At 56.3% G+C, this 19,493-nt stretch overlaps 7 protein-coding genes across 7 annotated transcripts; 1 reads left to right on the top strand and 6 right to left on the bottom strand.

The window, feature by feature from the left end:
* Positions 1-11: 11 nt before the first annotated feature.
* F5144DRAFT_623445 (LCCL domain-containing protein) lies at positions 12-2,408 on the bottom strand (the record flags this gene model as incomplete). Its single annotated transcript, XM_066792153.1, has 2 exons — positions 963-2,408; positions 12-203 (listed from the first exon to the last, which is right to left on the bottom strand). The coding sequence occupies exons 1-2, from the start codon at positions 2,067-2,069 to the stop codon at positions 12-14; spliced, it is 1,299 nt and encodes a 432-aa protein (XP_066640243.1). The 5' UTR covers positions 2,070-2,408.
* F5144DRAFT_632845 (mitochondrial glycoprotein) lies at positions 2,409-3,757 on the bottom strand. Its single transcript, XM_066792513.1, has 2 exons — positions 3,288-3,757; positions 2,409-3,226 (listed from the first exon to the last, which is right to left on the bottom strand). The coding sequence occupies exons 1-2, from the start codon at positions 3,647-3,649 to the stop codon at positions 2,695-2,697; spliced, it is 894 nt and encodes a 297-aa protein (XP_066640242.1). The 5' UTR covers positions 3,650-3,757; the 3' UTR covers positions 2,409-2,694.
* A 1,719-nt stretch (positions 3,758-5,476) lies between these two features.
* Positions 5,477-6,841, bottom strand: F5144DRAFT_363831 (translation machinery-associated protein 16). The gene is made up of 4 exons (XM_066784418.1): positions 6,422-6,841; positions 6,277-6,364; positions 6,073-6,206; positions 5,477-6,020 (listed from the first exon to the last, which is right to left on the bottom strand). The coding sequence occupies exons 1-4, from the start codon at positions 6,591-6,593 to the stop codon at positions 5,875-5,877; spliced, it is 540 nt and encodes a 179-aa protein (XP_066640241.1). The 5' UTR covers positions 6,594-6,841; the 3' UTR covers positions 5,477-5,874.
* A 603-nt stretch (positions 6,842-7,444) lies between these two features.
* F5144DRAFT_595660 (uncharacterized protein) lies at positions 7,445-12,486 on the top strand (the record flags this gene model as incomplete). Its single annotated transcript, XM_066790718.1, has 5 exons — positions 7,445-7,457; positions 7,512-7,659; positions 7,711-9,749; positions 10,646-10,800; positions 10,951-12,486. 5 exons carry the CDS (start codon positions 7,445-7,447, stop codon positions 12,484-12,486), a joined length of 3,891 nt encoding a protein of 1,296 aa, XP_066640240.1.
* A 554-nt stretch (positions 12,487-13,040) lies between these two features.
* On the bottom strand, positions 13,041-13,996 carry F5144DRAFT_363688 (uncharacterized protein). Its single transcript, XM_066784416.1, has one exon. It carries the CDS (start codon positions 13,821-13,823, stop codon positions 13,287-13,289), a length of 537 nt encoding a protein of 178 aa, XP_066640239.1. The 5' UTR covers positions 13,824-13,996; the 3' UTR covers positions 13,041-13,286.
* F5144DRAFT_363733 (Golgi phosphoprotein 3-domain-containing protein) lies at positions 13,997-15,662 on the bottom strand. The gene is made up of 4 exons (XM_066784417.1): positions 15,223-15,662; positions 14,885-15,131; positions 14,329-14,789; positions 13,997-14,259 (listed from the first exon to the last, which is right to left on the bottom strand). Exons 1-4 carry the CDS (start codon positions 15,499-15,501, stop codon positions 14,170-14,172), a joined length of 1,077 nt encoding a protein of 358 aa, XP_066640238.1. The 5' UTR covers positions 15,502-15,662; the 3' UTR covers positions 13,997-14,169.
* A 1,101-nt stretch (positions 15,663-16,763) lies between these two features.
* On the bottom strand, positions 16,764-18,468 carry F5144DRAFT_497413 (uncharacterized protein; the record flags this gene model as incomplete). The annotated part of the gene is made up of 4 exons (XM_066786206.1): positions 16,764-17,135; positions 17,191-17,886; positions 17,945-18,191; positions 18,341-18,468. 4 exons carry the CDS (start codon positions 18,466-18,468, stop codon positions 16,764-16,766), a joined length of 1,443 nt encoding a protein of 480 aa, XP_066640237.1.
* Positions 18,469-19,493: the final 1,025 nt, after the last annotated feature.

Raw genomic sequence — 19,493 nt, 5'->3', positions numbered from 1 at the left:
AACAACAACCATCACCAGTACCCAGCCCCCTGACTCCAGCTTCCATTCGCGAACCATGTTCCAGCCTCGGTGTAGTCCAACGCCCTCCCGCCCTCAGTAACGAACCCAAACCGAACATACTCATCCACCACCCTCCCAGCCTCCCTCGTCCACTTGAAAACCTGGTCCTCCAACGGCCGTTCCGAAAACCACCCCCTATACCTCTCCACGTCATTCACCAGCACACTAATCCCCTCAACCCCCATCCCTTCCACACCACCCTTCACCCCCTCCGCCAGCGCCCGCCACTTAAACCAAATCCGCATCACCCCCTCTCCCACCCCCCCCTCCCCACCTCCACCTCCACCTCCACCTCCACCACCACCACCACCCACCAACCCCCCCAACCCCTCCACCAACGCAGGCAGCACCACCGGCAACACCCCCCCTCCAAACCCGCCATCCCCCCTCAACATCCCCTCCGTCTGCACCACCGCATCAAACCCCCACCGCGCCACCCCATTCACAAACAACCCCACCACCAACCCCTGACACCCCATCCCCACCCTGGTCCTCGTCCCCGTCCCCGGCACCAACACCAACCCCAACACATAATGATGCAACCTGACCCTCAACCTCGGCAGCGCCGCCAGCAGGCCCAGCCCCAACCCCACGGCGGTGTAGAAGGCCAGGTAGCGCGGCAGGCGGGCGGAGAGGTACAGGGTGCGGGCTTGGAGGAGGGCCAGGGTGGTGAGGAGGAGGAGGAGGAGGATGAGGGTGGGGAGGGCGTGGGGTTGGGCGGTCAGGTCGGCGGGGGTCAGGCGGGTGATGGGGATGAGGGGCTCGAGGGTGCGGTTGGTGAGGGCGCCGAGCCAGAGGGGGAGGAGGTGGAAGAGGGTGGTTTCGAGGGGGTGGCTTTTTTGGGCTGGGGGGGTGGTGGGGGAGTTGGGTGCCGGTGGGGGTGGTGAGAGGGTGTGGCGGACGCTGGTGAGGTAGATGATGGCTGCGGTGAAGAGGGCGGGGAGGAGGCGGCCGAAGTAATGGGAGATGAGGGAGGGGAGGAGGTAGGTTGTGGAGGGGGTCGAGAGGTTGGGTGGGTCGGAGACCAGCGCGACGTGCGTGAATATGCCGAGGAAGGTGGTGAAGAAGTAGAGGGCGGGCGAGGTGGTGAAGATGGTGAGGAGGACGGTGAAGAGGATGGAGAGCGGGAGGGAGATGGTCCAGCGCGGGTCGGGGGCGGTGCATTTGAGGGTGGGGTCGGCGGTGATGGTGAACGAGAGCGGGAAGTAGGAGTCGAAAGGGATCGACTCGATGTTGTGCTGGGAGGAGGAAAAGTACTGGTAGTACTCTCCTACGAGAGTCGCGACACCGCACCCGCCCGTGGTGTCGCCGATGACCCCCGCGTGGATGGCAGCGCCGCAGAGAAAGGAGTCGCCGCGGTAGGGGCCGTTGCCACCACCGCCGACAACTAAAGGTCGGAAGTTGACGTCCTGGTTCCCCACATGATGCGGGTTCAACACGCGGACGCTGGCGCAGTCAGCCGGGCAGCGGAACGCGAAAGAGGTGTTGGAGAAGGGACGGCAGTCGATTCCGTCGAGGCCACACTCGTTGTTGCGTTTCCAGAGGGTGTCGACGCAGTCAACATGGCGGATGGCGGTACCGGAAGCGTCGGTGGCTGTCCCCTTGCTGAGAATCAGGGGGATGGCAAGTGAGGTGGCCCAGGCGAGGAGGAACAGAACCAGGAGGGTTATTCGTTGCCATCGCCGCGGTAGCGTCTTCTCCAGCCATTTCGTAGGAAGTTGCTGTACCGAAGGGAATATGGGATTGATAGTATGGATCTTGGGCGGGTCAGGGCCATAGAGGAAGGCCAGCCATTTGGGGGCCCGTTTCCTTGACCAGAATCCCCTTGAGCCTGGTTGGTCTTGTAGTTCCGGCCGTTGTCCAGGGACTGGCTGAGACGCATCGTCGAGTTCAAAACGCTCATAGTCTTCGTCGTGTAAGAGTTGAACCTCCTCATCCGTCACCTCGGAGACCTGCATCTCGATGTCGTCCTCTCGGTCCCCATATTTTGCCCCTTTATCTCGACTCATACTCGTGCTTCAGGGCCTCGCCTAGGGTGTGTGGTTGCTTTGCAAGAACCCCATCCAAAAAGTTGATATTCCAATATCTGCTGCTCTGTCTCGAAGTTTGGGTTGGCTAATGATAATACGAGGGTTTGGCCTCGAATGCAGGGTTCAGGGGCAGAAGTTCTTGATGTAGACTCAATGTTCATAAAGGGAAATAATTTAAACAAAATGGTGTTATAAAATGCAAGATAACGGTAGCCGCGGGACTGTTGAAAGAGAAAATATCTGCCCTCAGGATAGGTATGTATTTGATGTGCCGAGTCTTGAGTCCCTGCAAAAGTCAGCCGCAACCCAAGCTTCAGCTGCAGGGGCATAATCAGGCCATCGGGGTCTGGCCAGCCAATGACTAAGCGAATGGCGCGAAAAGGGCGTTAGACTCGGACACATCGACAAGCTCGGACAGACCAGCCTTGCAGAGAGTTTTGTTCATTATTCGTCGTGTTGTCATTTTACAGTTCCGTGTGTACAGAGGAAGACGTCCTCATGTCCGCCGTACCTATCGTACATCCAGGCGTTTCTTAGAGTGGCAAGTAATACAATCATATCGCACAGCGCTTATCCGCGTTCCCCCAAACCCTCTTTTCTCCCCTTAAGCGTCGATGAAGCCCTTGACGTTCTTGAGCCACGTCATGTACTCCTTCTGCTCCTTGTAGTCCATGTAGTCCGGCGCAAAGATGGCCAGCGCCTGAGTAATGCCGCGCTCCTCGAGGTAACGCTCCATCAGAATCTGCAGGTCCTCGTCGAGGCTGCCGAACGGCGGGCCAGGGTATGTGCTCTGAGCGGCGTGCACAGTGTTGGCGTCGGTACTGTGGGCCAGTTTGGCGTCGGCATAGTAGTAGAGGTTCTCGACGACAATGGCACCGTCCTGGGCGACCGCCTCAATGTTGAGAGCGCCCTTGTTGTTGGGCTTCTCGATGACAATGTTGAGACGGCAGGGGACCGAGGTCTCGTCTTCACCGGCCTCAAGGTCCTCGTTGCCCTCCTGGGCAAGGTCGGCGGCGCCACCCCGCTGGTCCTGCTGGCTGTGCTCCATATCATCTAGGTCATCCTCCATGGCCTGGTCATCCAGCATATCGGGCTCGTAGTTGTGCAGGTCGGTGATAGAGAAAGTGACCGTGATCCTAGGTAAGGAGTTAGCTAAGGAGCAGACTAGAATAAAACAGCTATGCGTGGGAAACCTACTTCTCCTCCCCAAACGAGCGCGTAAGGACAACATTCTCACTGCCGGGAACGTCCTCAACCTTGAAAGGGCTGTTGTCCATGAAGTCCTTGATGCTGGCGGGCAGCGGCTCGTTTTGCTTGACGTCCTTCTCGAAGTCGATCTCGCTGGCCAGCTTGGCCGACACCTCCTCGTCCACTTCGCCGGCCATTGCCTTCCGAAGCATGGATGTTGAGAAGGCAGAGACTTGCTGTGTGCGGAGGAACGAGGTCGGGCGGGCGCTGAGGATGCTGCTAGTCCTCTGGTAGCGGGAGATGGTGGATGTGGTGGAGGCACGGGCCAGAGCCCTGGGCGCAGAGCGCGCAATGGAACGAAGGGACATCATTTTGGCCGTGTTTGTGTATTGACTCTGTGGGGAAGGTGCAGAGCAAAAAGAAGGGGAAAGTTGGGTCTAAGTGCTGAGAGCTGAAGAGGTGGGGGAGGGTGAGTTCTGAACCCAGCTCTTGAAGCCTCTGCGCAAGCTCCAAAGCTGTGGAAAAAATCGCGTGCACGGGCCACGACCGGGGTCCAATCAGAGAAGCGCGATAGAACACAGTGAAAGATGCCAAGCCAAAACCGGGAACTCTTCGATCCACACTTAACACAACGAAACAGTGTAAGAAGTCATTGCTGTTTGTTGTTTGATAAAAAGGAGTGGGTAAGTCATTGCTTTATCAGGGGTATTGATTCATGGCTTCGTAAATTCATAACAACGCAGTAGTATCCCAACCGAACGCCACCTGAAAGCCAATCCACATCCACTCTTATTTTCCACTTCCTTTACTTTCCTTCTCAGAGGTAACAACCCCCCTCACCTCCACCTCCCACCACTCCCAACCACGACACCCCCCATACCCGCCGCCACCCTCACAGCCCCAGCCCTCCTCAACCCAACACCACCAGCAACAGTAACACCCCTCCCCCACCCCCCAACCGCTCTCCCCACGCCCATCCCCATCCCCACACTCACAACCCCCCTATCCCTACCCCTCCCCCCCTCCTCCTCCCGACACTGCCAGCACCGACAGGGGGTGGTGTCACGCAAGCCGAGCACCCCCTCCAGACAGCTGCCGAATATGCCGGAGGCGCGGGCCGCCAGGCACAGTTGCTCGGAGATGAGCACGGTGTCTTCTCGAGAGCAGCGGGCGCAGATGCGGATGTGCGTTGTGTAGGTGCACATTTTTTATTTTATTTTTTTAGGTGTATTTTTGGGGTTGGTTTTGGGGTTGTTGTTTGGTTGGTTGTTGGTGTTTGGTGTGGGTTGATTTGTTTTCTTAGGTGTCAATGCGTGGTCTTGAGGTTGGGTTGAGTACCGTTGGGTGTGGCGTTGTGTTGGGTCAAGGAGTTGAAATCTTGTATTTGCGTCGGCAGTGTTCTCAGGTCTATGATATAATCGAGTGGGGACGGTTCCGAACTCCGAAAGTGAAGAAATAGAAACGAAGTGGGAGGTGGAAAACGGAAAGATATCCCCCGCCGACCTCGATCTTAGATCCGTGGACCTGAGCACAACTGCGGACTCGAGGCTCGATCCGACCCGTTGCTACATCAAAAGCGAAGGAGACCGGCCTCCCCGCGGAACGTGGCCCATCGTCCCGGCCAAACGGATAGGCCCCGTTGTGCGCCAGATCCGTGACTGTATAAAGCCTGGAGTGGGTGTTGCCGTCAAACATGGCGACAACGTGCGGAGCACAGGGCATGTTGGTGCACGTATCCGTGGCCGAGGGCGATGAGGGAACAGCGGAAGACGGAAGGGGGCACATGTGCCTGTGTGGCATGTCATACAGGCCCGGAGGGACATGGCGTGAGGGAAGGTTGACAGATTCATTGTTCTCCTATGAGATAACGCCGCTAGGCTCCGCTAGGCAGACTCGGAGGACTCGAGCGCAAAGGTGTGCCAAGATCTACCACGACGTTCCCAGGGCTCCGGTCTCAGAGAGATGAGATGGGTCCGGGCCGTCGCTGGCATTCGGATACCTGCCACTACCCCGTGTGTGCAACCCTCCACCCCGCCAATTGCGGCGCCCGAGGGCTCCGATTCTGCCCCGTTTGTCAGGCTGCCCGCCGCCTGGGGCCTCGAAGGCCGCATCATACCGCACCGCCTTGACAGCCATAGCCGGCACCCTCGGCAAACACAAGCGCGGATATCATTCGTTACCCGCGCATGTCACCTCGGGATACCGCGCACCGGGGGACTGCAGGCCTGCTCTGCGCTTGTGTTTCGGGCGTGCACCGTGCGGAGGATGGGGGCTTGAGTTTTTCCAGGTGTGCTTGGATGCCCGGAAACGCAGGCTGACACGGCCAGCCGCAGACAGCGGGGCTTCTTGGCCAAGGAGATGCTGCCAGGGGGGCCGGATGAGTGCAAGACACCGGGAAGTACAGCATGTAGGTGCGAATATCCGCCGCCGTGGTGACTGATGCCCGACTGTGCCTCAGAATGTCTCAGAGAGTTTGCTCGCAACCACATCCGACGTGCAAGACGCAAGCCGGCGACCACCGGCGATGCCCTTGTGCCGTTCGCGTGGCGAGCGCATGGGACTTGCATGGCTCCCTCCGGGCTGACAGTTTGACGTCCTAGAGGCCCTGGGGAGGGAAGCTCGAGGGCTTGACGTTCCCTGCGGCTGATACCTTGACCCAGGAAAGACTGGTGAGGTACGACCAGGACCCTTCGAATCTGCTGAGCAGCTGGACATTCGCTTCCACAGTGAGATCGGGCAGATCTAAGAGACGGTCAGCTTGTTGATGGAGGAATTGGGAAAAAAATAGCCGTACAGAATCCGTCACGGTGCTCTTTCTCGAGGGCCGAGATCTTCATTTTTAGTAGATCTTCTTTTGCGCTTGCCGGCCGTCCTGCGCGCCGGGTTTTCTTGACCTCTTCGTACTCCTCATCATATTGGTGCACAAATCTGGGCTATAATTAGCAGGTTCCCCTATCGTAAACCGACGGTTTGTGATAGTTGACGCCACAGTACTCACTCGTTGATTTTGGTTTGAACAGCCTCGAGGGCAAGAGGCTCGTTTCCATTTTCTTGGACAGCATTTTGGAAGAATGCGGCACGGGCAACTTATTACAATTAGTCGGCCTCGAAACCATAAGGAAAAGAGCAAAAAGAATACACACGGAGCGGTTTGTCCTTTTTCCTTCGGGTCTCGGCAATTTTCTCGAGTCGTTCATCACGCACTTGGGCTCGGTGAAGGCGTTTCGAATCCCGGCTCTTCCCATGAAGCGCGTCGATATTCCCGTTTCGCTTTTTCGCAATTTGCTTCCGCGTCTTCTCTAGTGTTTTTGCCATGATGAAAGTGATCTTTTTAGATCGGCTGTTGTGATTCAATGTAAGGGGAAGGGGGCCTGTGGGATGCGAGCTGTCTGTCTGGTGAGCACCAGCTCCAGTCCTGGCCCGGAAGTTTTTTTATGGAGCAAGTCGATAACGGCGGGGCGTTAGGCCGATAAGCTTAAGTGCTTGCAGGGGACCCCGAATCAAGCACCACATAGGTACTTCGTGCAACAATTGTCAATATTTCAGGGAATCAACACACCCCGTCTGGTAATCCTCTGAATTTAGGGTGTTTACTGCATCCATTTCATTCCACAATGCATTTTTGCCCCCTTCCATTTTATACCATGTCAAACCCTGACCATCCCTGCATTAACCCTGGCGGTGGCATCAGGTGGGGCCGTCGCGGGGGTAACGGAGCTCGACGCGGTCGCGCTTCCCCTTCTTGGTGAACAATTTAGCGACTGCCCTCCACCATCCACGGCCGAAATTGGCAACCGGTACCCCCCACACCAAACTGACTCCAACCATTGCGTTTATACTAGATTCGATACTCTTGGTCTTCGCCAACTGGACCTATTCTTTGCTTGTTACGCCGCCGTTGTTTCAAGCATTTCTGCTTCGTATTCTTCGTCGCCCTTACCCAGCCTGCACGCGTCGTAGCCAAGTAAACACGTTCCACACAATCACGCGTTCTTCCAACAATCCTCGCTTTAGATCCACCGAAAGAGCAAACCGAGAATACCAACACCGAGACCCCATGGCCTTCGAATCTGTTTAGCCGCTGTCTGCTTTTCGGTGCCGAGATCCCCTCCGACAGACCGCTATAGCGGGATACGCAGGTCCTGCTCCCTTGGGTGACCACCAGGATGGGCATCTCAGGTATTACTCCACCTACTCTTCCCTCTCGTTGCTTGACCCGCTAACCCCCTCAAGGCCTTCTCCCGCTGCTCAAATCAATTCATCGTCCCATCGAGCTGAAAAAGTATGCCGGGGAGACCTTCGGCGTCGACGCCTATGGCTGGCTCCATCGAGGTGCCGTAGCCTGTGCCATGGAGCTAGCCCAGGGCAAGCCAACTCGGAAGTAAGTCCGGACCCCTTCTCCCTTGACCCCCCAATATTAACATCCTATTAGATATGTGGACTTTGCCATGCACCGTGTTAGGATGTTCAAGTACTTTGGTGTTACCCCGTATCTGGTGTTCGACGGCGATTTCCTGCCCAGCAAGGCGAAGACTGAAGCTTCCCGGTCCAAGCGCCGGGAAGAAAGCAGGAAGGCCGGACTCGAGCTCCTAAAGGCTGGCAAGCCGTCACAGGCTTATGCCGAGCTCCAGAAGGCCATTGACGTCACACCCGAAATGGCTCGCCATCTGATCGAGGAGCTTAAAAAGGCCGACGTCCCGTATGTGGTCGCACCGTACGAGGCGGACTCTCAGATGGTCTACCTCGAACGCCAAGGTCTAATCAGCGGTATCGTCTCGGAAGATTCCGACCTGTTGGTGTTTGGCGCGAAGCGCCTCCTGACCAAGATGGACCAACACGGTCATTGTATCGAGATCAATCGGCGAGACTTCTGCGCCGTCCGCGAGATTTCCCTTACCGGCTGGACGGATAACGAGTTTCGGCATATGGCTATTTTAAGCGGCTGTGACTACCTCGATGGCGTGAACAACATCGGCCTAAAGACTGCGTATCGGTTGATTCGGAAGCACAAGACCCCCGAACGCATCGTCAAAATGCTGCGCTTCGACGGCAAACACCAGATCCCCGAGACCTACCTTCAGGATTTCAAACAAGCCGAACTCACCTTTTTACATCAGCGTGTGTTCTGTCCGAAAAAACGGGATATTGTTCTCTTGACGGACCCGGAGCCCTCAGTCAACGTCGACGACATGCCCTTCATCGGAGCACCGGTCGAGACGGAGCTGGCTCGGTCCATCGCTGCTGGCGATGTCAATCCCATCACCAAACAGCGTATTGTGATTCCGCGGTCTCCCGGGAAGAGGAGGATCAGCCAGGCTCTTGCCCCAGCGAGCGGACCACCAAGAAGCCTTGGAAAACCGATCACCGAGTTCTTCAAAGACAGGAATTCCCGTCGGATACCTCTCGGTGAAATGGACCCGAACTGCTTCGCCGTAGATTCGGATCCGAACACCAGTACACCGGTGGAAGAGGCTCCCCGCCCAATCGTGTTCCCGCTTCCACGGCCATATGTCGAAGGTGTGGAAGAGGCTTCGGGGAGTCCGGCCCGGCCATATACCAGCAATTCTTCTCGCGCGCTTCGTCGAAGGACGGAACCCATCTCAAAGTTGCTCGGTCTAGATATATTCGAGTCATCAACGCATCGTCGCCGGACAGCCGGCCCAGCGATCCAAGTGTACCAGGACCCAGCATCTTCCAGCAGGCCGCCAAAGAAAGCCCGCCTATGTGATGACTCGGCCTTTGCCGGAGTTCCCAGTGTAACCCCAGAAAAAAGCAAATTCTTTTCCGCGAAGAAGCAAAAGAAGCCTGCCAGGAAGAAGGTGGACGAGTTTTTGATGTCGGATGATTCAATCGAAGAGGCATTCCGGAGTCTCCCCGACCCCTCATGGCGCTCCGGAAAACCAACCACGCCAGCTGACGACATCCCCATTTTCCATTCACCCTCTCCTAAGAAACAGAGAGAGCCTGTTCTTCCTTCGGAGACGTCAATCGACAACCGCGACCAAAAATCCGATGATGCTGTAGAAGTACCGGCTTCATCGCCTGTTCAACACGGACCAAACAAGGGGTATAGCGGTGGCCACCCCGCATCGATGACACCGCTGGGGGAGCTGTTGAAAAGGTTTTCGTATGACACGGCACAGCCCCGGACCCGGGTCGTCCACGGACTACCTACGCCGGCATCTAGTATCCAGCAAACGGCGACCCCGAAGCATAGGAGCCCAAGGGACACGCAAATCCCCATGCCGACTCCCCTGCAACGACTTGGGACTCGGGCGTTGCGGCGTGGAAAGTCCCAGTCGATGCCCTTGACCCCGCCGGCAAGCAACAGTTCCAAGCAGCTCGACTCGTTGCCTGTAAACCCGGCATTCATCCCTTTGCCAAGAGTAGATGTCGTGGAGGTTGAAGCGCTGAACATGTCCCTGGGTAGCGAAGATCAAATTATTCCTGGTAGTGACAGCGAGGATAATGGTGTGGATGCTGTGGATGAGCGACCCGCACCTTTCAGTACAGTTAGGCCGCTGAATCTGTCGAAGTTTCTATATTCATGATCTCTCAATCGTATTGGTAGGGCGGGGGGGTAGCGGGTAGGGAATAGGGAACTGGAATGGCGAGGTGGCGCAAGTAGGAGCGGGAGGTGTGCATAGCGTGGCGCTAGCGTTTGGCCGATCTGTTCTGGGGCCGAGTTGGCGTTTGGGATCTGGCGCCGGGAGCATCATAACAAGTGTTGTGTATCTTTAATCAACTTGGTGTTTACCATGCTCAAAGTCATGATGTTGTGAGGAGCAAGGCGGCAAGGGTGGAAGAAGATATTGAATATGGCAACGGAAGTGTTTGAGCGGGCTGTCGGAGGGGACCATCCATGTTGGTGGTTCGCTTCACACGCCCCCACCAACCATACTTTATATGTACATACAACAGATGTGCGCCTTGGTCTCTCGGTCACAAACCTACCATTTATCAATAGAGATAAGTGCATGCGGCATTGATTGTGTTGGCTCAGTGAGCTCTTATCTTATTCAACCTATAAACTTATTCCTATTGTTCGCTTTGCTTGCCTTCTTTTGCTATTGTCACCCCCAAATCCACTCTCAATAGCCTGACCGCCCGGCAGAATCGGCGAGCTGCATAGGTGGGGCAGCGACGGGAACTCCACATCCACCCAAAATTTCGCGGCGATAAAATTCATCCGTTGTCGTCCCGCCTCGTTAATTTTCCTCGAGGTCGACGGCCACGTTTGACAGGATTGTTCGCAGCACGAGAACCTCGTCGACGTTGGTGCCCTTGAAATACGAATGTGAAGGCGTCTTTTTTCACAATTTACAATTCAAGACAGAGACACAAAAATGTCGGACTCGACTTTGCAGGTAAGCGCCCGGTGCAAACCGTCCTCACCAAAGCAAACGTTCGCCGACTGATCCTTGCTCGCTTGCACCAGGAACGCCTGCGCGATCATGCAAAGGCCTTCGATGGCCTTCTTTCCCTGATCCCAGCCAAGATGTACTACGGGGAAGACACAAGTGTATGTTGTCTCTCCCTCTGCTCGCTCTCTTGCCCCTCGTCGTTTCGGGGGGGTTGTTTTGCGCACCACCAGCCGCATTGCCGTCCGGTTGCGATGCCCCACCTGCGTGCAGAGCCGTTACTGATGGGCCCATTCCTTGCCTGGTGATAGGAGCAATGGAAGAAAAAGAAGCAGACCAAGGACGAAGCCAGGGCCGCCAAGCGGGGGAAGCTCGACCCAGACAGCGAACTCAACCGCAATGCGAAGGAGGTGCTAGACGAGCGGGCGCGGAAAAAGCGCAAGCTGCGAGAGATGGAGGCCGAGGAGGAGAGTGAGGACGGGTCTGGACAAGACGACGACAGTGACATTTCCGGTATCGAGAGGGAGAAGCCTGGGGAGGGGCTGAAGAAGAAGCTGAAGCTGGACCAGGACGAGGAGCAGGAGCAGGAGGAGGAAGAGGAAGAGGAAGAGGAGGAAAAGGTGCCGAAAAAGCAGAAGGCGGTTGAGGAACCAGAACATAATACCGACGAACCTGCTCTCAGCAAGAAGGCTCAGGCAAAGCTAGCTAAGAAGCAGAAGCAGGAGGAAGCGAAGAAGGCAAAGGAAGAGAATCCCAAGAAGGCGAAGAAGGCAGAGAAGGCTAAGAAGGTCGATAAAGTCGCCGTCGAGAATGATGAGAGCACGGCCGAGGAGTCCACAACCGACGAAGCGCCCGTACAGCCATCTGCTGAAGCCGAGAGTGACGACGAGACTTTGGCGCCCATCGACGTATCGGGACTCGCAAACGAAGAAGACACCTCCGCGGAATCAACCCCCGAGTCGCCCACGTTCGACACAGCCAAGAACGCCTCAGTCGAACCCGCGAGTACCACGACCTCGATCTCCTCCGCCGTTCCGCCATCAGAAAAACCCAAGTACCTCAAGATTCCCGCCGACACCACTGCCCTTCGCGCCCGCCTCGAGGCTAAGCTCATGGCCCTTCGCGCCGACCGCAAGGCTGACGATTCCGAGGGCAAGCCCATCCGTACAAGACAAGATTTGATCGAGTCGCGCCGCGAGAAGCAGGCCCAGCGGAAGGCCCACAAGCAAGAGATGCGCCGGTTGGCCAAGGAAGAGGAGGACAGGAAACGGGAGGAAGCGCTCAACAGTGCGCGCAACTCGCCCGGGCTCAGCCCCCTGTTCGACCAAGACGACGACCGGAACGCCAACCACTTCGCCTTCGGCCGCCTCGCCTTCTCCGACGGGACCCAGCTGTCGCACGACCTGAGCTACGAAAAGGGCCCCGCCAGCGCCAAGAAGAAGGGACCCTCGGACCCCAAAACGGCGCTCCTCAAGCTCGAGGCGCAAAAGAAGCGCGTCGCAAACATGGACGAGGACAAGCGCAAGGAGGTGCTCGAAAAGGAGACATGGCTGGCCGCGCGCAAGCGCGCCGAGGGCGTCAAGGTCCACGACAACGAGTCGCTGCTCAAGAAGGCGCTGAAGCGCAAGGAGAAGTCCAAGAAGAAGTCGGAGCGCGAATGGAAAGACCGCGCTGAGGACGTCAAGACCTCCATCCACCAGCGCCAGCGCAAGCGCGAGGAGAACCTCCGCAAGCGCCGGGACGAGAAGGCCGCCCACAAGTCGGGCAAGAAGAAGAACAAGGGCGTGCAGACCAAGAAGAAGAACCGGCCTGGGTTCGAGGGCGGGTTTGGCGGTGGGCGGAAATGAGGGAGGGGTCCTGAGAGTCGGAGAGACGGGAGGCTTTGTCGGGGGCGGGCGGCTAGGTAATGCGGTCTTTGTTTCGTATGTTGCTGCGGTGTCTGGCGTTGATCATATACCGGACGTACCGCGGTATTTTTGGGCTTTATTGTTGTCTTTTGGGCGGCACCTGCCTGGTCTGCATGCTATTCTCGGAGTCCAGTGGATAGGAAAATATCATTGTCTGAGCGGATCGCAAAGCAAGAAACCAATCACCTATTCCGCATACCGTGTGCTCCGTCACCCCGAAGCCAACTTCGAACCCCCCCTTGCCCCGAACACGGCGGTTTCCATCCCATGTTGGGCACAGTACGAGTTCGATACCCCATTACCCAGTGCCCGGCCTTTATCAACAAGATTTCCGGCACCGATTAACAACTCCCCCGCAAGACGCCCTCGTGGCCGAGCGGGGGAAGGCGGTGCTCCCCGCGGAATCTCCCTGATAGTATAGGGGATGCCCAGTTCGAGCCCTGGTAAAACCCCATCGGGGGTTTTCGTAGCCGGCGACCTCGGTAGCCGGTGAGCTTTTTGTGTTTTTTTTTTTTTCTTTCTTATTTTTATCCCTTGCCCCCTCCTTTTTTTTTCCTCATTCGGAGCCAAGGCACAATGGTTGATGAAGGTGAAGAAGGTGTATTTGCATCGCAGTATTATGTCGACAAACCAGCCAGTTCAAGAACTTCAAATTCGGCATTATGACACGCGACCACCCAAACACCAAATCTATTCCCAATTGACAGCCTATACGGGCGGGAGATTTTACCAAATCGGAGTCATGACACGCCATCAATTATCTGCATGAAATAAAAAAAATAAAAGGAAGTAGAAGAATCCTTAAGATAACAAGAGAAGAGAGAAGAAACAGGCTCCCTTTTGCTCCGTTTCCCAGCAGCCAAACACAAGAGCTCCCCCCGAAAGTAGATAACAGTGAAAAAACCAACATGGCCCGGGCATCTAGGTCGTCGTACAGCCCAACACCACCACATCACCACACACACACAACACTGCGGGTTAAGCCGTGAAAGCCAAACCCCCCTTTCCCGTCTACCCCTCCCTCCCCTACCAGAACTAGGCCAGGAAGGATGCAATGAATTGCACGTAGACAGACAGACAGCCAGAGAGACAAATGCCGCCCTTGTTCCCGATCCCGATCCCGGTCCCGCGCACTTCCGGCCCCAACCCATTCCCTCCCCTACCCGCCTACCTAACCAACCCAACCCAACCACCTCCGCGTCCGTTTTTCGCCGCCCGTCCGAAAAGCGTCCCGCCCGTACCAAGGCCCCAGCCCGAACCCGTAGTTTAGAGCCCATGGATGTGCCGCCCACCCCCGAATCCTCCGGCGCTTGATTATCCGCGCCTTGATGACGTTGAAAAACAACCCACACAACCCAGGAACACCCGTCGTATTTCCCATGTCAAACACACCAAAACATTCGTTGCTGAGGAGATAGGCTTGGCGTAACGGAGTAGTTTGAGGAAAGAAGAAAAGGAGTCGGCTGAGGGTGGCTGGGTGATTATGGTCCAGACAGCAGACAAATTGCACGTTGATCGTGGGCAGTGTTTTGGCCGCCTCACCGGAAAACGTAGTGCCACCAAAGGAAGGGGTCAGAGCATGTACCGGTGTAGCGGGGGTGCCGGCGGCAGACTACCTGACCACTAGAGAAGGGAGTCAAGGCGTGTGAAGACGCTGAGGCAGGCCGCTACGACTTCTAGCTGGAGTTCCTTCTCTGGGGATTTGTTGATTTCCTGGAGAGGGGTTAGTTTATTTTTGGTCATGGATGCGCAGGATGGGGTTTGGAGATCGAGCAAACGCACCTCGGCAATAACCTGCGGCAGGTTCTCCCCAATGTCGTTGCCGGTGGCCTTGCGGCCAAAGGGCCACTGGCTGTAGTCGGCGAGCAGCTCGTCGGTCTGGTTGAAGGCCTTCTCGCGGGCCTCGTGGCCGAGGGTGGACAGGGCGTTCTCGAGCACGTTGGCGGCATAGGCGGCGCACACCATGGCGACGGTGCGCAGGTGGCGGAACTCGAGGTTCTCGGGCAGCCACTGCGAGCCGTTGAGCACGACGGTGCGCTGCGTCAGCATGTTGCGCACGCGCCGCCGGATCTCCTCCTTGGCGCCGTTGTCCACCACCGGGTGCGTCGCCATGTCGAACAGTAGGAAGTTGCGCTTCTCGGTCCGTAGGATGCCCTTGTCTACCAGGCCCTTGGCCAGCCGCTCGCGCACCTGCTTGAGCTGGTAGCCGATCTTCATGAGGTTCCATGTCTCGCCTGCCCGCCCACACACACACGTTAGCACACGCACTTGCGAATTCGTATCCGTTTTTTCGGGGTCCGTGTGGGTGGTAGTGATGGTGGTGGTGGTGGTCGCGTACCGCTCATCAGGTCAATCCAGCTGCTGACGCTCATCTTTTCGCTCGTCTTCATCATCTTGAGCGCCTCGTCCAGGAGCACCTCGCCCGTCAGTGCGTCGTCGACTACCTCGATGATGCGGTCGGGCAGCGGGAAGCTCCGCCTCGAGGGCGTCTTTTGCATGGCTATGCGGCCACGGAAGGCCAGTTCAAGGACGATGCACCCGCGCAACGCGTACGAGATGTTGTCGTTCCAGAACGAGAGGTAACCCTGTTTTCATAGATCGGCGTCAATCATCTGCCATCCTACCCACCACACGCCGTAGTGTGGAGATAGTCAGTCGGGTCTCGAGAAAACCAACCTGCTTATCCTTCAGCCCCAGCAGCAACACCTCCTCCATAAGCGTCAGCTTGGGCTGCTTGCTGCGCTCGGCGCTCTCGCTCATGTCGCGCGGGTCGAAGACGATCTTGTGGCCGTTCTCGCCGCTCTCGTAGTTGGTCTCGGGCCCCGCGCTGGCCGTCCCGTTGCGGACGTTAGCCGACGAATTGGTTCGCGACCCGATGCCGCTGCCGCCGTTGGTATCCCCGTCTCCTCCCGCGCCGCCTCGACGCCGTGTCAGGCCCGACGTAGTGGTCGCCATGGCTTTGTTTCTTCTCGTATTCTTGTCTCTACCTCTGCTTCTCTCTTTTTTTTCCCCTTTTCCTGGTTGCCTGCCTGTGTCCTATTATTATCGCGGGCAGCGCTAGAAACCTTGGGCCTGTGGTAGTTGTCTGTTTTAGCTTGCCCCGTTCGCTGGGGTGGTGAGGGCCCGTGTTGGGGTGATGGGGTCGGTGGTTGTCGCGCGTTGGCTGATGAGATTCTTTGGCTTGGCCTTGGCTTTCGGGGATTGTTCAGGTTGAGTTTAGGGGTTCGACAAGACAAGGCGATTTGCTTGGCGGTGCTGGGGGATTCGCAGGGGCCAGATGTCGAGGTCTTTAAAGTACGATTTGGCTGGCAATCGTCGAGGACAGTGTATCGAGAGGTGGTACGAGTCGAAGCTGATATTGGTGCGGTGTCTGCCTTGCCTAGGGCCCCCAATGTTTTCCCCTTGTCCCTTTTTTTTCTGCTCCTTTTTCAGTTGCGCTCGACGCAGCATGTTGAAATGGGGCTTAGCGGCTCCGATAACGATAACGTGGGTGAGATGCCAAAAACGCACTGTGGGTCGAACCCCGGGGGTTGCCTGTTGCCAAGATTTGACTTCGAGACTCGTTACGACGCTCGGACAAGACGAACATGAGGTGAGTGATGTTGTTCTCAAGACAGCCAAAGTGAGACTTCCTCTGTCAGTTACTTGATTGAGAGTACAATATTCACGTCCACCTAGATGAGTTTTTCAGCTTGCTTATCTCTATCGTCAACCTTACCTGACCCGCCATGCTAAAGCACGCCTAACCCTAACCCAAGACCCCTGGATGTTCTGTAGGTGACACCTGGGACGTCTGGATGGTTTCTCATCAGATACAACAGGGTTTCATAGGTGCCAAACGAGCACTGCCTCCTGCTTCATGTTCATAACATTTATTTCTGAGTTGATATGTCTCATAATAGAATGGTTTCAAAGAATATACCCTATTCTAGGCAGGTATCACCAAACCCCTCTCTCCCAACTCTGGTGCCCTGTGCGAGTGGAAGGAAGCCCCTCATTATGGAGCCCCTCTTCATGCCCCTCCGTACGCGTCATCGTCCCAGCGACCAACGCCCAGCCTGCCGTGCCGAATAGCTGAAATGGGAAAAAAAAGGTGTGTCGACGCATCCAATGATGGGGAGGGGGATGACGATCAAGATGATATGATGCCGCTGAAACCACCTCTATTCTATCCCAAGCCAAAATGCACCCCGTTCCCCCATACACCCCAAACTCCATTAAACAACCTCCTTAGAAATGATCCCCTCCATACTCCAATCTCCCTTCTGCGCCCGGTTGAGCACCTCTCTTCCCTTGTCTGTCAAGGACGGCTTGCCGGCCTTGTCGGTAGCCTGCTCGAAGAAGACGGGTTTCCACGTCTCTTTTGTCCGCTCGCGCTCGCGGGCCTTTTCGCGCTGGGCTTCCTCGAGCTCTTGCTTCACTGTCGTCGCCCGCGAAAACTGTTTGGCAAGGATGGCTTTGGTCACCTCTCCCCAGAGTTGCAAGGACTCGTTGGGCAGCTGCTTTTCGGTGGGCGGGAGCACCTTGGGCGCAACAGCAAGAGGGGCGATGTCGATGATTGTGATCTGGTTCTCAGGGGGGTGGGAATTCTACGAGGCCGAGGTTAGCGCTATGCCTTCACTGGGGAAAGTGATATGTGCTCACTAATGGCTTGGAGCCGACGGTGAACACGATCTTCTCCTTCCAGGGCCCGCCTAGCCTCACGAGGATGTCCGCCTCTGGAACGTCCTGGATCTGCCGCTTGTCATCCTTCTCTGGGTCATACCGGAAGATGATGCCCTCGACCTTGTTCGTTGTCCGGCCGAGCCAGCCGTCGTCGTAGTAGCGCAAAATGGCCTTGAGTTTGGTCTCGGGGCATGTGACGTAGGCCATATCACCAACACTCACACTCAGGGCGCCCCTGAGAATACCGCCCAAATGCGCAGCAGGGTGCGTGAGCTGGTACGTCTCATGATCGCGACGCTCCACTGTGATGAAGATGCCCAGGTTGTGCTCTCCTGGCATCACCTTGATCGAAGTACCCGTAAACTTGGCCGTGATCTGGTCGAAACCCTTGGCATGGATCCCCTTTTCCGGGCAGCTGACGTAGAAAGCACTGACGGGTGGGTGGTGAGAGGTCTGCTCTGTTAAGTAGGAAACCCGGACTGGCTTTGCTGGGTTCTTGGCTGACTGTGAGACCGAGACAGTTGAGGCAGCCCTAGCATCTCCAGATCCAAGTCCAGCTGGTACGGAGAGCTTTGCCGACTTCATGCTGGACGCGCTGCTTCCAGGGCTGCTGCTGTTTCTTCGCAGCGCGCTCGTATCAATTTTGGGAGCGTCATCCTCGGTTTCCCAGTTGCACTAGGTGGAATAGTCCATCAGTAACTGTCCTCTTTGAAGACGACCCGCCTCAACATACCCTGAAGAACTCGCCCAAGCAAGAGTTGTAGGGCTTGCAGGGCTTCCCCTTTGCATATTTGAGGTCCTTTGTAAACCAGAAACGCAACACTTCCAACATGCGGTCGACCGGCTCGTCTGCGGTTCCGATGGCGATGAAGGCATTTGGGGAATCGAGATAATTCCAGTACTCGAGATTCGGGGTCGGTTCGAGAAGTTGTGATGGCAGGGAGAATCGAACGGAAGCGAGGTCGGCCACTCCTATGAACCTAAAAAGGTATACATGTTAACACCGGATGCCAATGCGACCGCCAATAACGAGATGACCCCTCGCCAGCTTCACCGACTATGATCGACTTCGAACGCCGTTTACAGAGAAGCGGGTTGGAAAAATGCCATCTCGTCCCAATGTACTTACTTTCTTAGAATTGAAATGAAGGTTTTGAGCTTTGATCCGTCATTCTGAGGTTCGTCTGTCGCAGGGACATCCGGCGACGGCGTTGCAGCCTCCGGGGCACTATTCGCGGACGGGGAGAAAGACCACATAATCGAAGCTCCTTGAGCCCTCCTCGGCACGGCGCCGGGTGGACAAATACAGTGGACGAAAAGTAGATTTCCCGTAAAGCTGGCGATGGCCCAAGGGAGGCTTGGTTTGGGGAAAATGAAGTAGATGGGGCCAGGTATTTCGTGAATTGCTGAAGTTGGCGGTCGAGAACTGTGACCGTCACCGGCTTAGGGGCGTCCGGGGGCCGATCAGCGGGCCGAGCGCCACTGCAGGGCAGTTGATAAGGCGTAGCGGCGGACGGATAAGGGAGAAATTGAGGGGGATCCACCCCACCAAGCAATCAACGGTAAGAGGACCTAACCTGGAACCTGGTAGGCTCACCGCCGTTGAAACACAACTTTCACAATTCAACTCTCAGCCTTTCATCTTTTTTCCCCTCAAGACTATCAGGGAGTATGGTGCGATCAGGAAGGGAATGAAGTGATACCGAGCGGAGAATTGAGGGATCAAACGAAGAGAGAGATCCCTACCAGAAGAAGCTCTCCGGGGTCACGCCGGGGGATCACAAACAGTTCCGTCAGCCGCCTCCGGGCGAATCACGAACCAATCATCTAGCCACGAGCACAAATGGCGGGTCTTAGCCAGTCCAACAATGGCTCGCCGGAAAGAAGGCTGCGGGTTCTCATGACCCTCCTCAGTTGAGAGAGGTCCAATACCCCTCCCACAGTCAAGAGACAATATTTAGCCAATGATCCCAGTATCCTCTAGCACGAGGTCGCAGAGGTAGTCGATGAGAGGAACGCTAACAGGACATGGTGTACTTATGAAGACCAGTACCGGAGCTCCAGCGTACCGTGTAGAGGGAGGTCCCATTCTATCCTCGCTATCTTTCACTTCAAGTGGGATTGGGGATGCGATATGACCTCTTCATATTAGAGAGGTGCCCGCACGTTGTTGTAAGACGACCTCATTTCTGGGCGAGTCTGAGCTATCTCCCTGTTAAAGCCACTGAACAAGCGGGCGAGGGGAGTTATTATCTCATAATTTGAACAGCACATTCCTCCTG

This window comes from Chaetomium tenue (assembly GCF_020726465.1).
Source record: "Chaetomium tenue strain MPI-SDFR-AT-0079 chromosome Unknown F5144scaffold_6, whole genome shotgun sequence".
Lineage (NCBI taxonomy): Eukaryota > Fungi > Ascomycota > Sordariomycetes > Sordariales > Chaetomiaceae > Chaetomium > Chaetomium tenue.
The sequence above is the reverse complement of the archived record's forward strand: the minus strand, read 5'-3'. Positions and strand labels throughout refer to the sequence as shown.